At 48.8% G+C, this 16,165-nt stretch overlaps 1 protein-coding gene across 9 annotated transcripts in view; it reads right to left on the reverse strand.

Annotated features, from left to right (window-relative positions):
• Window positions 1-16,165, reverse strand: part of LOC121603023 (mucin-5AC) — an 88,750-nt gene that overhangs the window by 16,201 nt on the left and 56,384 nt on the right. Inside the window, exon 1 of one of the 9 annotated variants that reach the window (XM_041931779.1) lies at window positions 15,489-16,137. The exons of 7 other annotated variants lie outside the window; for them this stretch is intronic. In XM_041931779.1, coding sequence (XP_041787713.1) covers window positions 15,489-15,589 — 101 coding nt within the window. In that variant the 5' untranslated portion in view covers window positions 15,590-16,137. Of the gene's footprint in view, window positions 1-493; window positions 625-15,488; window positions 16,138-16,165 lie in introns of those variants that run through there. One more of the 9 variants, XM_041931796.1, reaches the window with a different exon arrangement.

Genomic DNA, 16,165 nt, shown 5'->3' on the forward strand with positions numbered 1-16,165 from the left:
ACCAAACACGACAAAGAGAAAGGCACAGCGCGTCGCGACCGACGAGTGGTTGGTTTTCGGTGGTCTTCTCTTTTACATACCGATATCAACTGATCGTAACCGGGCTGCTTCTGCTGCTGCTGTTGGTTTGCCAGCCGCACCAAACCGCAACCACCACCATCACCACTACCCAGGGAAGGCTTGCTGCAACGCAGAACCTGCCACAAGGGTTGAACCAGAAACGTAAACCAAACAAAATAAAAACATGTTTCGGGTCAGTTGTTCGGGCAAGAGAGTTTGATCGAACTTGCAAAGCACTTGCTTTGCGGCTGATGGAAAGCAACATGAACAGCAACAGCGGAGCAATGGTGTAAAGACTTTCCAAATTATAATCCGATTGTGTGTGTGTGTGTATTTTTTTTCACTGTAATTTTGTATGCATTACAACACAGTGGGCGGAAATGGTATAAATTCTTGTACACCAACATAATTCCTTACTAACAACATTCCTTACCTTCCACAAAAAAACGAGGGTTAGAAAAAGAGGCCAACACGCCAAGCATTACATGATGGTTATGGAAGGGGAAGAGGCTCTTTTAAGGTCCTTTCGCCTAACCCTAAAGAAAAAAAAAACAAGTGCCGAGGAGCAGCAGCAGCAGCAGCAGCAGATTGATTTGTTGTTTGGTTGCCAACGTAAACAAAATTTCAACCTTCTTCTTGGTTACTGCCGCCCCCCCCCCATCACCGAGCCACACTCTCCCCTCTCGTTTTCTTCCACCAAACAAACGGTGTATTTTTATCCCACACTAACACACACACGCGCATCAGAAACATCACTCTCCTTTTTTTATACACTTTGCTCTCTCTCTTTCCATCGTTAGGCCGCTCCGTAGTGATGACAACGGCGTGTTGAGCCGAGTCCTTGCAATGTCAAACAACGCGTAAAAGGTAACCATCACACGCACACCACCAACATCCAGCGCGACGTCGACGGTTTTCCGCAGTCTACTATGCTGTGTCCGACAGTATACTGTTTGGTCGCCTTTCCTAGCAACCCTCATTGAAGGTGGCTAAGTGTGTCTGTGTGTGAGTGAGAGAGAGCGCCGACCAGCCTGACGACGCATACTCAGCAGCAGGCAAGTCGCCGCACACAACAGAACCTTGCTCGTCCTAGGGCACACCACGTAACAGTCTGTGTATGTATGTGTGTGTGTGTGTGTGTGTGTGAGGAGCGCAAAAAAAAGGTCAAGGTCACACACAGTGTGACAGCTGAATACGGAGAGGGAAAGCTTTCCGGTGTGTGTAGAGATGGCGACCACCACTACTACCACTACTACTACTACTGTTCGAAAGGACGAGAATGTGACAAGCAGCGCGCAGGAATGTAGAGTGAACTCACAGCTGCTGCTGCTTTGGCTGTGGAAGTGGATGGAACGAATGGACAGGGGGGGGAGCGGAGAGAACGCAAAAGCAGGATGTTTGACCGTAGTTTCCATAGCTGCTGCTGCTGCTACTGTGTACTAACAGTGCTATGCTGTGGTGTGGTTTTAGTTGCATCAAACGCGTCCTTTTAATCTAGTACTCTCCTACTCGCACACACACTCTCTCTCTCTCTCTCTCTGTTTCTCTTTCAAGTGGTTTTGTACACGGACGATGGGGATGATGCCCGATGATGGCCTGATTATATCACCCTCTGGGTGTGTGTGTATGTGTTTGTGGCCTGATTTGCCTTTGTGTTGTTTGACATTGTTTTTTGTTCGGCCGGTCGTTGCTGGCAACGCACAAGAAGCAAACGCCTTTTGCAGGCGCACAACGCTTGAAAATTGCACGGTCACATCAAACGGGGGGAGGGAGCACGCCAAGTTTCAAACAAAATAAAGAAAAACATTGCATAGGAAAGCGAAAATACGTCACGAGAAAAAAATTAAAAAAAAATAACAATGGAAGCACAAGGAGCAGGGATGTAATGATTAATCCTTCAAGCGCATTCGTTGATCCATTGTGTAGCAACAATCTGCTTGAACGGATTACTTTTATGTGCGTTTCTTTTAGATTGTTCATTATTTGGTTTTTATTATTGTTATTCTTTGTTTATTCTGTAACAAAAAAAAACTGTCCTAATTGATTGTTTACTAACGCTGGGGATATCAATCAGCAAACGTTTCGCTGGCATTCAATCAGCGTTGCCACAACCCTCGTCCAGCACACCAAATACAGCCCCCCCCCCCCCCCCTCCCGCTCCTCTCTTCCAAATGCGCCTTCTTCTAGTTGACCTTTAGAGAAGGAACGATTTTACAAATCATTTCTACAGCTGTACGAGACGAGACAAAAAGTGAAAGAACCTTTTAAGCCATATTCATCAATATATCTGTTGTTTTGGACACACTTACCACCACAAAACAAAAATTTCAAGGTTTTCCGGTAAGTGACACTCACCCTTCGCCGTATCCCCGTGTCGACCGTCTACCCTTTCGAGGGGGCTCGCACACACACACACAATCGCAACCAAATCAAGCCACATCATTCGCGCACACCGAGAGAAGAGGCGCATGTGAAGCTACAAACACGTGTCCTTCGCTACTGCGCGTGACAGCTTGGTTGATGACTCGACGCCTTTTGCAGCGAGAATGAGAGTGGGGGGGGGGAGCATTAGTGGCACTGGTGGCGCAAAAAGTGGAAGCGTCAAACGCCGGGCTCGCGAGATAAGACTGTGCGCGGCTGGTGTTTTCGAAACATGGAACCCATCCATGAGCCCTCTCTCTCTGCCTGCTCCCGGCGCAACGGAAAGCCAATTAGGAATCGGGCGGTGATGGTGGTAGTACCACAGTGCGTGTGTGTGTATGTGGGAAATTGGCCCTTACGCCACACACTTTGCTGCACACACAATACAACCTTATCGCATGGGAGCCAAACACAAACGCCACCGACCGTCCGACAGAGGCAAGCGTGAAACTTCCCCCCACGCCCGGGGGCAGTGACGGTGCGGGGTTTGGCGTGTCCACAGCCAGACCCAGGCGCGTTCATATGCCGCCGCACTGCCTTATAATGAGCATGAGCATGGGCAATCAAATATGCACACCCATACACACCCAGCAGTAGTGTGTGTGTGCCTGTGTGCGGACGATGGAAATGGGAAACCGCAACACCACTCGAACCTTCCGAAAAGCGTTTTTGTTAAGGAAAAAAAAAACACGCAAATCGAATTACAACAAAACAAGAGAACACACTTCTAGAACAACCACACACGACGATGGTGTGATATGCAACTTCATATTCCCCCATTTGTCTAGGGGGAAGGGAGTGAAGATCCGGTCCAAATCATAGTCGAGGACTTCATGTCTTACGGTCACGAGCACGAAACCAACCATCGCCAACATCGCCCCGCAAATGAAGCAATCGCGCGAACTGTTTGCAACTGCTCGCAAACGATTCCATACAACCTTTGCTTTCTCAAGAACATTTAAAAGACACACACGATGTTCACATATATGCATTAAGCACATACACACCCTGAAACACACGCAGCACGCAACAAACAAAGTGTGTGTTTGCTGATAAAAATGCAGCATTTTTTGGAACTGCACACCTATTCTACGGTACGGCGCCGATTATTACAAGCACAAGGGAAACAATATGCACCGCGCATAAATATTGATAAGTGTCTGGAAACAAGGGAAGTAGAGGGAATGAAGAGCAGCTAAAGCGCATACGGGGAACGGTCCCGTACCGGGGTTGCCGGCCGACCCCTTCACGAGTTGAACCGCTTATTTAAAGTCCACCACGCAGCCGGGTTGGTTTGGCTGCGGTGGTGCTGTTAACCCACAAAAAAAAAACACACACACACACATACAAACACGCAAATAAATGAGATATTTAACGTCTCAGTACAATGTAGCACCTTCGCACAAAAAAGAAAAGTCATTCTAAAGACGCGTAGAAGTACACTTTAACCTTTCAAATGACACGTGTATGACACGATCGGTGTGTACGGTGTTATGATCAGAAGCGACGAAACTACCACAACACAATCGCCATATCATATCGACGCTAATCGATTGGGGATTTCTCACCATTTCGATTCGTCTGGACGTTAATGGATTATTTCTTTTTTGCAAAAAAAACCCCGCACCAACACACACACACACACACACACACTAAACGATGAAGATAAATGAGACGCCTTGCATAACGCGCAATGGCGTCCTCCCAGTTCCCTATAAAAGGTTGTGGTTTTGATGAAACAGTCCCACCCCGTGTGTGTGTTTGTGTGTTTAAAGGGTTACAATTTATATGCTTCTTTCTTGTTCTTTTATTTTTTCGTATCGTCTCAATGTCTCAGCACAGCTGGTGTGTTGCCTTTTTGCGCTCTCGCCTCGCAGAGGCCCGCAAAATGGTAGGGAAGGTGTACTTTGAACCGGTGAAGGCACCCGGTACGTGTGTTACCACATACGAGGCGCACACACCATGCCACTATCGCCCGACTGCCGGACTGCCGGCAGCAACAATCTACTAAAAGGGGGTAGATAGTGGAATGAGAGCCATATTTAGCTCCTTTCCCACACATAAGCGCAAACGCATCTATATATGTATATGGAAATGGGGGGGGGGGGGGATGGAGCGTGAACCGCTTTTTGCAGTGTAAACTTTGTGTTAACTAATTAGAAAGTTCTGTGAAGTTGTGCTCACAGTCTATTCAATTGTCCTCCGTTGTAGCTTCTTCAACAACAACATATTGAGCAACGATCAATCCAGAAGCATTCATATAGGTTCGTTGCGTGATTGAGGTGTGATCGTCCACTGGTCTATTGGTTAGATGCACCGGCTCTTTGACAAAGTCGGATGTGGTTCGATTCCCTCTCCCAGTTTCAGTTTGATTGTCTGTTTTAAACAGTTTTTACACGAAAAGAATTGAGCTCAAGCGACGAACTCCTCTCCTCATGTTGGATCTGTACAACAGATGACACAATATATGATGCGCATACTGCAGCATAAGATCATCATAACATCTAGATATCACTAACAGTTTAAGGTCCTTCTTTTAACCATTGAGATAGGTCACACCTATCTACCGCAACTTGTTCTGGTTTTGTCAAAATATTAACGCAAAAATCGCTCTTTGTCTTTAAGTACCGCATTTTCTTCCATTGTTGAACATTTCCTCGCTCTGCTTTCAATTCCCTTGAACCACCCCCACCGTGTACTCTCAAAGCTGTTTGGGTGTGCTTCGGATCGGAGATCACACTCCCGTTGTTTGTCATTCCGAAACGTGTAACGGCAGCGACAAACGCACAGCCGACAACAATTCACTGTATGACATCCAACTGCAAACGACGTTCAAACGTAATTCCACTGCAGAGGGAACCTCTTCTCAGTCACACTGACCTCTCTCCCCCCTCGGTGCCACGTGATCATTGCTATTTTCGTAAAAATGGTCCACCAGCACCGGTCGCAATCTTCTACCTTTAATTCTTGCCTCGGTTTGGTTGCTCCAGTTGTACAGCACAGAGCATTGAGCGCATTGTAGTTTTTGCGTAGGCGACAGCACACCACAAGGGGCGTATGCCGAGGGGGCCAACATGATCTTCGTTCAAGCGGCACCCCCTACCCACCCGGTGGTCGTCGGGCGGTCGGTAGGAATTCGGCCAACGCAAACGACTACACAAACAACGAAAATGCGTCGATTTTTCCCGTCCGCCGCAGAAAAGGTTTCAAGCTTAGACGAGAGAGAGAGAGAGAGAGAGATAGAGAGAGAGAGAGAGAGAGAGAGAGAGAGAGAGAGAGAGAGAGAGAGATAGAGAGAGAGAGAGACTACAAAATCCCGGGGTGTGGCATGAGTTTGATTTGTGTAGTTTCGGTGTAGCACGGGGTTCTTGCGTCTTGCCGGCGTCTTTAATCCATTTCCACCACGCGCACGCAAACGCGCGCGCGTCGCGTACGCAACATATTTATGGCCAACAGGTGCTTGTTGCGCGAATGAACGAGGCCTTTCGCCCTCCTGAGTCGCGCTTACACAGAAAGATTACAAGACCGTTTGTCGGCGGCACAGAACACTGCACAGAGAGCAGACTAGAGAGAGATAGTGAGGAAGGGAGAGCCGAGAGACATCGAGACGCCCACCACAATCATGTCTCCGGCGCTGGGCGCATTTGCTGCTTGCCTAAATCCCAAAACATTTCGATTGGTGGCGCACCGCACTGCACAAACACCGAACGCTGGAAAAACCCCAGCGAAGTGGAAGTCGGGCAAAGGCAGCGAGCAGTCGCCCACTCTGTTCGATGTTGTTGCGCACAAACGTTATAGAGCATACGCATCATCATCATCGGGCTACCCCTTTTTCGTACCGCGCCTGCAGTGCACAACAACAACCCCCGGAATCGGGAGACAAACAGGCAAACGGTGTGCACACTGGAACGATCAGCCCGCTCCCCATTATTGTACAAACAAATGCGCGAACGGCAGCAACAATGCGCGCTTGGTTGCTGCATGGATATGGTAGCGTCTCTCGGAGAATTGATTTTCTTTTGCTGGGGGGGGGGGGAGTGGAACGATGGAACGATGAGGGAAAATTTGCTTGAAACAAAGCAAGAATGCTAAATCTTTGGGAGGAGCACGAGCTTGAGGAATGCGCCGCTGCCATTTTGGTGCGTTCGGCGATGACGCAAGAGCCACATGGGATCGAGCATATTGGAGGAACAGCACAAAAAAAACGATTGCCCCATAATGAAATGCTGAAATGAAACGATTGTAAACCATTGCGTTTGTCGGATACGGGAAGACGACCGTTCGATGTGCGTGATCAAGCCAACTTCAAGACAACACAATGTTTAGCAAACGATAAGCCAGCTCGGCATGGGAAGCGAATTTCCCACAGCACAGGAGTCCCTGGGAATCAACCATTCGGAGGCGTGCTGTGATAAACCAACCGCAACTCATGATACCGAACCATTCTCTTCTGCCGGAGGGGGGGCAAAAGAAAGCAAAAGTACAATGCGTCACGAAGATGTCACGTCAAGATTTGCTCCCAATTGCTCGACATCTACGACGCCTACGCCACCCAAAACCAAGCGAGACGACAGTGGCATTAGAAGTCAGCGGAAACGACTGGGACCGGGGCGCGTCCATCATTTGTCACGCGGAGCAACGTCAACTCCAAGGGGAAGGGGGGGGAATTACTCGTCTCCGTCCGTACGCACACCTAGCTTTTCTAAGCATGCTTTCAGAGGGGGGGGGGAGAGATTGTTTCCTACTTCGTGACCTACTTTCTAAGCAACGGTCATTTCGAACAAGAACAGAGGAAGAAGCGAAGCAGTTCTACTATTTCGGGGAGGTCGCTTTCCCTGGCTCCACGGCTGGATGTAGTTACAGCATACGGGCCACATGACCATAAACACCTCAACGCATCACTACGCCTGCCAGGATGACGACGCATTGCGTAACGCGTGATCGCGTAACGCCATCTGCGCAGAGGAACAACCATTCTCATCCGCAGCCCCGACTACACGTGTTTACCCACTTCGGTAGGGCACAAGCGTAGCGACGAAGACGACGACGTTCTTATCGTGGGACGCACTAAAACATTATCACGCCAATGTGGCCCCCTTCCCCACCCTTCCTTCACTGCTGCGAAACGCACGGCCTCGAGACGCGAACGACTTTTGGCGTGATGCAGCTAAAAAGGAAAACACAGACACACACACACACGCGCGCGCGCAAAAGCCACATTAGAAGAGAGCGAGAGAAAAAATAGGTAAAACCCCCCGGGATGGGATGGGAGGGGATCGCTTGACTGGCAACCTTTTTTTTTTGTTTTGCTTAACCTTGAAATTGGCGCCTCGCTGGAAAAGATGGCGTCGCTTCGCGTCAAGCGTGTAGCGTAAACATACACATGATCGTATATACTTTGTATGGGGAAGCTAAGGTGGGGGGGGGGGGGTGAAGGGCTGATCGAATGGGCAGCACGCGCCCATTACATTTGTGTGGTGGAGGGAAGGGGGGAGGGGGGATGGCGTATTGTGTGCGCGCACGAAAGAGGATGACACGCGCAATCCACCTGCCAACACAACACAGCAACGATTATGATATGTGTATGTGTGTGTGTGTGTGTGATCAATGATACTAACACACACACACACACACACACACTACCAGCTTGTGACTCGTGTAGAATGATGAAAAAAACACACAAACAAACGATAACGAGCCTATTTTACCCACAAAGCCTCTCTCTCTCTCTCGTTCTCTCTCTTACTCTGTGTTTGTGTATGTACTTAGCTTATATTGTAAGCGCACGGGAGACGCCATTGCTACTGAGGAGCTGAAAGGTTTCCTCATTTTCTTTTTTTTATTTTCGCTCTCCAATAGGAGGAGGAGCACTATTTATTATACGCCGCAACATTATAAAAGCCACGCGGGCTTCTTGTTTTGTTTGTTTCCAAACACACACACACACACACTGACATACACACATGTCCATGTGGCAGGCACGCGAAAAAGGCGTCATTTGAGCGTCTTCCACTGCCTGCGTTAGAGTGGTGACGCCTATTCCCTCCCCTCCCCCCCCCCCCTTGAATGAGACGTGTTACATGTGCAAAAAATAGAAGTAGAAAAAAACGTTCCACAACACACACACACACGTACAAAGACAGAAACGGAGCAATAAATACACAACAAGCTGCGTCGTATCGGTAAAACGTGGCACCAGTCGGCAGCAGCATCGTCATCATCATCATCATCATCATCGTCGGGTGTAGCAACTCCACTCTTGCTAACATGGATTAGTGACATGTGGGGAGGGGGGGGGGGGTGGTGCTTTCCAAATTAACAGTTTTAAAGAGAAATCAAGCACACGGACGCAGAGCCTACTGCTCTAATAAAACAGTAGACGACAGAGGAGGAGGAGGTAATATTTTCCAACTGCCAATAAAGCTCCCAAAACCAATATCTAATCGCATTTTAGCAGGCGTTGTTGTATACAACTGTGGTGACTGTTTCTTGCTCTCTATATCTACATCTCTCTCTCTCTTTTTCTTAGACGGTTTTTGCGATTAATGCTCAAGGTCAGAGATAAACAAAATTGCAGCAACAACAAAAAAGCACGCTGTGTTTGTGACACGTTTTCGTCTTGTAGCCTCGCAGAGAGACTTCCCCATTTCTTTTTGCGAGAGAGAGAGAAAGAGAGAGAGAGAGAGAGAGAGAAAGCGAGATACAGCCAAAGAAAAAGGTAATTCAATGAAGTGTGGTGGCATATAATACATATAATTGCCCTTTTAGTGGTCAGGAGCCTTCGAACTTTGTGCTCCGGTCACAGAAGAGTATTTTGGTTCCATCAAACGCAACACACGCGCGCGCGAGACCCTCGTACACTACACACTCGGAAGCTACAGCAGGGTGAATACATTTTGGGTGAAAACTCACCATAGCAACAGCAACAGCAGCCAACGGTCAACACTTTACCGGTGTGTCTGTTTGTACGCGTTTGCCAGCTTTTGGAGCGTAAAAAGCCGAAGCGAAAGCTTTCGAGTAAAAATAAACACACACACACACTCACACACGGAGGACAAAAAAATGGGAAAAGCGAGTACAGTCGATGGCACACTGTTTATGGGGCCACTGCACGCGTGTCGGAAAATGGAAGATCAGCAAAGATGGTGGACGCCGCAAATAGAAGGCAAATGGAGTGAGAAGCAGGAAGCCATACACACAGGCACACACACACACCATCCTGCGGGTTAAATACTTTTCCACGGCGCTTTTCATCATGCCCTTTCCATACTGGCAAAAGGACTCCGGGTGGCGTCTGCTGTCTGTGTACATCGTTTGTATCCAATGCTGCCCCCGCCCGTATGTTTGTGTTTGTGGGGAAGCAACAGAAGAAATAGAAGGAGAGAAAAAAAAACGATTCATCAAGTACGGCAGCATCCTCGGTGGGCAGAAACATAACCCCACCGACCACCACCACTACCAATCATTCTCAGTTTGTGGGGTGGCTGTCCTTCAGAAGCGGCCTCTTCTCGAAAAAAGGTGCACTCGAAAAAAGGCCACGCGTTGCTTGTAGTGGTGAGGCAGTAGCTTGCAATGAAGGCAGTAGCTTAGTAGTGGTGGTAATATTAGTAACAGAGAGGTAAATGCTTAAACGCTGCAGCTCAGCTCGGCTCAGGGCCCGTTATCGCTTGACATTTGTTTACATACACCGCGCGCGCGCTCGCTTGTGGCGCGGCGTCTTTCAGCCCCCGCTGCTCTGTTCCAAAACCGCGCTCCACGATCCATCGCCTGCTCCGTTTGCTTTCTGCTACGTCAACGATACAAACACACACGCGTAGAAGCTGCTGTGCAACGAAGCAGCAAATAAGACGAGTAGCACCACACAACAACAAAATAACAGCAGCAGCAGCAGCAGCAAGAGGAACAGAAGAGAGCAACCAACAAAAAAAAACATAAACCAAATAAACACAAACAACGCCATCTCGTTCGCTTACTACTAGTGTCTCTCTACTGGAAAACGGTAGGCCAAAGGAAAAGAAATGCGCCTTCGCCACACGGATTTTTGCCAACATCACCACCATCCCCTGCCTGGCTGCTGCTTGATCAACAAAACTCGTCCAAATAAACACATTTTTGGGGGCGAGCAGCAACGGCAGCAGCAGTAGCAGAAATGGTGACCCGCCCTGAATCATGATGACTTCATGGTTCTTTTTCGCACAATCCCTCTATCGTGGGTCGTGAAAATCGAGTTTATGGATAGGAGGTTTGTGATGAGTAATTGCACTAAACTCACACACACATGCCTTTTTATCAAATTGTTACAACTGTAAGCGCCGGTCATTCGTGTTGTGTGTGGCTTTCTTAACGGCGGGTGACGGCAATAAAATTGTTTCTTCATCGATCGCTATCTCTCCTACTTTGCAAGCAGAAGGTGATGTGTGGCCGCGCGTGTCCGGATGTTTATTGCACCGTCCCCTCTCTCACCCGGTAGCGCAGCTACGGAGCTTCGATGGACGAGCTAGTAGAAGAGTAGCGCTTCGCTTTCTGCGCAGTTTTTTTTTTTTTACAAAACAAATCGAAGTAAGATTGATTGGAGAAGCTCCCTCTCTCGAAGAGTTGCCAACGGTGGCGCACACTTGTAATAAAACAAAAGCTGTGTAATAAAACACGCCTCGAAACAGCCCCCTGCTTCTAGGGAAGGAGCAAGAGAGAGAGAGAGAGAGAGAGAGAGAGAGAGAGAGAGAGAGTTTAAAAGTTCATATTGTGTTTTATGTTTCACCCAAAAATGGATAGAACAAAATTATGCAACGATGCGGCATCGCGGCATTGTAAGTCTTCATAGGCTCTCCACCCTTCAACAAAAAACCACGCACTGTCATTGATTTTCCAGCACGCCACGAAGGCAAAACTCCATCCGCACCGGGGTTCGCACCCAAGAGAGAGCGCGCGCGCCGGTGTTACGTCATCGCGTGTCTCGTCTCTGGCGGAAGCAGACACACGCACGGAGCTACAACACAACACACGCGGTCATCAGAACAGCCACTCGATACACCTTGGATGTTCCCCGACAAACCAATCGAAACATACGAATTTACATCCCCAAATCTCGGTCACGTCACCACCACCGAAGAAACCTACACACCATACGTGTGTTGGTATGCGTGTGTAACGTTCGCATTACGCCGTTGCGCACAGACACCAAACAACAAAGTAGCGGTAGCGCCGCAATGCTATCGAACACACAACGAAAGTGCACACGGCGGCGCGGTTGGTTCGTGCAAACAAACAAATCTCCGCAAAACGACCGACGACCGTCAGATGACAGGTCTCTTTGGGGTCGGCCCGCTCAACAGACACCACCACCACTCTCGCGCTCGTGTGCAGCAGCAGGCAGGCTTGGATGACAGGTCACTTCTGCCTGTGTTGTTGGGGACGGATCGATCCCACCCAATCACGCTCTTTTTGTCCCTGTGTCCGTTCGCAAATTGTAGCGCGGCCTACATTTTGCGTGGCTGCGGAAAAAAATGGCCACCCGATGGTGGATTTCGCTTGCCCGCTAGCTCCCCCCACCTCCTATTTACTTTCGCCCCATATACACTCACACATGATGGTGACGCCGGTGGCGAGAGTAGCGTATTAAACGTGTTCGCGTTGCTATGGCGTGGCGAGATTACTGCTGACAGACGCGCACAGGTACGCCGCCTCTCGCTCTCCCTTTCTCTCTCTTTCTCTTTCTCTGTGTCTGGGGCACTCTCCTCGGAAGCTACAAAGCTTTGTTGTTTTGACAGCTAGAAGTACTACCCTATGGCTATGGTAACGATCCGGGTTGGCGACGGCCACCGTCTTCAAATCTACTTCCCTCCCATTGGAAAATGAATTCGGTGTGCGGTAAAAATACGGTTACATTTCAATATTCATTTACTACAACCCCAGTTACAGACCACACGAACGACTGGGTAGCTGCGGCTGGGTACTGTGACAGAAGGGGGTGCCAGAACACAACCCGATCGAACCAACACGGAAGTCTTGCGGCAGAAGCGTAGCAATCGGCACTGAACATTTACATGCGTAACAAACACCGTCCATAGTGTCCATCTTCTGTCACTAGCGCACAGAGACATTACCGCGAGCCAAGTAAGGAACCTTCTCTACCCTTTTTTGTTCCGCTGTCTAGTCTAGCCATCAAGCATTGACCAACCCTGAACACGGGAGGAGATGACGGTCGACCCCCCCCCCCTCCCTCAGCAGTGTAGCGCATCTTCTTGTTTTAAACTGCCCCCAGGGACGCAGCAGTTCCCCGGTACCGGCTCTTTGCCCACCCTTTTGGGTGTCTGTCATACCTTATCTGGGTCACAGCTAGACGGACTCTTCGTCCCCGGGAAGCGATAAACGATGCGATACACTTTTCGGTGTGCACACGATGCAAAACAGCTAATATATATATCACAAGGGAAGGATGGTTTGCGGCAGCGTTGAGGTTGATGGTTTAGGATGAAGGTGGGACGGTTTCGGGATTGCACAGCAAAACATCGCGCAGCGCCGCGTGATTGGTTTGACACGCGCGCATGACATCGTAACGACTACGGTGGGAGCTGCACACCGCCACCAGTGGAAAGCTTTACACAGTTTGTACATAACCAAACAAAACAGCAACAACAAAAGGAACCGGACCGGCCCGAGATAGTGAGGAAATGTTTTGTAGCGAAATTGGACGGTTGGCGCTAATTGGAGAAGAGCCACCTGACACACAGGTGCATACATCCCCATATACAGCCTATAGAAGTGCACGGGCGGACCACTGGCGGACAGGTACGAGCAGGAAGGTACCAACCGAAATGTGCATCACACGTGCAACGTGCTGCTGCTGCTTTTCTATTATACCTTCGGTGCCTTATGGTGGGGAGGGGGGGGGGGGTGTGCTCAAGTTTCCAACCACTGCGGGCAAAGTGTACATACAGCATACGCTGAAGAAGCGCTTTTAAGACGTTCTCAAGTACGAGAAACGCCATCAAGTGTTTATTTCGCACACAAACATACATTAAGCGGACATTGTGGGGAGATGGAGAGCGAGAGACAGCAGAAGAAGAAGGAAAGGAAGTCGTGAGGATGCACACATCCAAGATGTAACAATTAGTAGGACGACTTCGAAGTCCGGAGGGTGTTGGAGGCTCACCCAGCCTTTGATACCGGGGTCGGGAGGTTGGTCTTGTAAGTGCATCTTCAGAACCGCGAATGGTGTATGGGCGAGTTTCGGCAAGCTTTCTAGCAAATGCAAGACAATAGAGGTTACTAATGAACATTTGGAGATGTTTCGGGGAACTAAGAACATACGGAATGGAACATAATCTTACTATTGTGCAAACATTATAGAACAATGTTCTAATAGACCCCCCATCTATGGAACTTTTGGATGGAAGTTACGGGCACAATATGTAGATGTCTAAGACCTATCCTCCGGGAACATCGTCTAGATGTCTAAGACCAAATGCCCAACTTCCCCTTCACATAAGAGATGCCATCACATCATTGAAATTCTAACGGAATGTAAACTCTTTTATTTCTAGAAAACATCAAAAAAATCGCTGTCAGTTCTGGGATATTAATGATAATTCTTCATCCACATTGCTACCACAGCCAATATTAGATACTGGTTAGCATTAACCCTGATCTAGAGCAATGACTCAATGTTAGCATTAACCCTGATCTAGAGCAATGACTTAATGTGCTAAATAACGTGTCCAAAATAGCTTCATATTTTGAATAACAACATCTACAAACTGCAGAAGAACTAAGAATCCATTATTCTGAAGTAACTTTTACAAAACCCCGATGTTCCATGTCGCTTCTGTTCATCGCAAACATACCCATTTAGAATGATGATGATGAAATAGTTTGTGTATGGATTTGAGCTGCGTTTCGTTTTTAGAAGAATACTGGTGCCGATTTACACACGTCATTAAGAGTTGGCGAAGAGTTATAGCTTCATTGCGTACTGTTTCGTTGGATGCCCCAGGCTATTCCCCATGCCCTCAGGGGGGCGGTGACACAACACACCAAACATTCCCGCAACCAGGGGGATTAGGGGAGAGAGGGAGAGAGAGTGATGGTGGGTGTTAGGATAAGCGTCGTTTATCGCGTCCTGTCGCTTCACACACACACACAGACACTGTTGTGACGCATTCATCCAAGCGACGCCGTTGGACGGGGTCGGCTCAACAAAGTAGGCCCTCTGTGCTGTCGACTTTGAGGGGCAGGGGTTGCGTTATCACTGTTTGACAGCAACCATTTATTGTACCGGGGTATGGTATCTGTGTGCGTGCGTGCGTGCGTGCGTGCGCACGTACGTGCATGCTGCTATTTGCACTCTGTCGTACTATCTCTATCCTCTGCAATCGCGCTCTCTATCGCGCAACACACAAATCAACATGTGAAGCCCGTGGATCAAAGTCGGTTTGGCTTCTTTGGTAAAGCCTCCCCTCCTGAGACACACGGTACCCAGACACACACACACAAGGTGTCTGACATTCCTGCACAGGGTGGCAGATGAAGAGAAAAGTCCTCCTCTTTACAGACACCCCCCCCCCTACCCCCCTCCCCCGCCCCATAAATTTGCTCTTTTTGCTCTATTTTCGTACACGCACACAGCACACGCATCCGTGACGCGCTTTGCGTCGAACGGACACGGTGGAAATTGCTAGAACGGGCTCGTTTCGGGCGTATTACAGAGTTAGAGAAAATAGGAATGAAGTAGTCACACACACACACACACACACACACACACACACACACACACACACACACACACACACACACAAAGCTTCCTACCGCGAGTGGGTGCTTTACCAGGGCGAATTTTCTTTTATAACACAAAAGTTTCGCTTAGTTACTTCGAAACCAACAACACTAGATCACTTTGTGCACTCGCTCTTACTTTACATGCAACAAAATTGTTCTCGAAACACACACACACACACACACACACACACACACACACACACAGCCGATTCACCGTGTGCCGGATGACGTACTTGCAGCCGTAATAACGAACCGATTTACGGACCCGAGGACCGTGTGGCCCGGAGCAGCAAAAAGGCAGCACAAAAATTCCCAACCATTTGCAGCGCGTCATTCCCCGAGCGGGCCCCGTCAGCGAATTGATTTAATTCCTCACACACATTCCAATCATCCAATGTGTGCGGATGGAAATTAGATGCAGCGGCGGCGACGCACATCACCATAATAAAATGGTCGCACGTACGGTACACAGGCACAGGCACAGGCACACACACTGCGGTCGCTCTCTATCGGTGTGTTAGCGCGCGTCCATTAAATCGTTAGACGACACAATTTGTTTACTAACGCGGCGCTCGCACACACTACTAGCAGCAGCAACGGCTGCTGCTGCTGCTGCTTTTCAGCCATCATCATCATCTTCCACGGCTTGGGGAATTGCCACGACGCCAAAACCGATGTGTGCATGTGACAGGGCAGGCAGACATATCGATTGCGTCGTTTGCGTAGTAGCAACTGGAGAAACGAATGATAGCGCAGCAGGTAAATTAAAGTGGTTCATTTTTAACCGATTGCCAAAAGGTGTAAGGAAACAATTGGTACAATGTATGGCTATAGCGCAATGGATACAGCAACCTTCCGGTGTCTATTTTTGGCCGACAGCAATGCGATAAACACACACACACACACATAC

The sequence above is a fragment of the Anopheles merus genome, chromosome 2R (assembly GCF_017562075.2).
Source record: "Anopheles merus strain MAF chromosome 2R, AmerM5.1, whole genome shotgun sequence".
Taxonomy (NCBI): domain Eukaryota; kingdom Metazoa; phylum Arthropoda; class Insecta; order Diptera; family Culicidae; genus Anopheles; species Anopheles merus.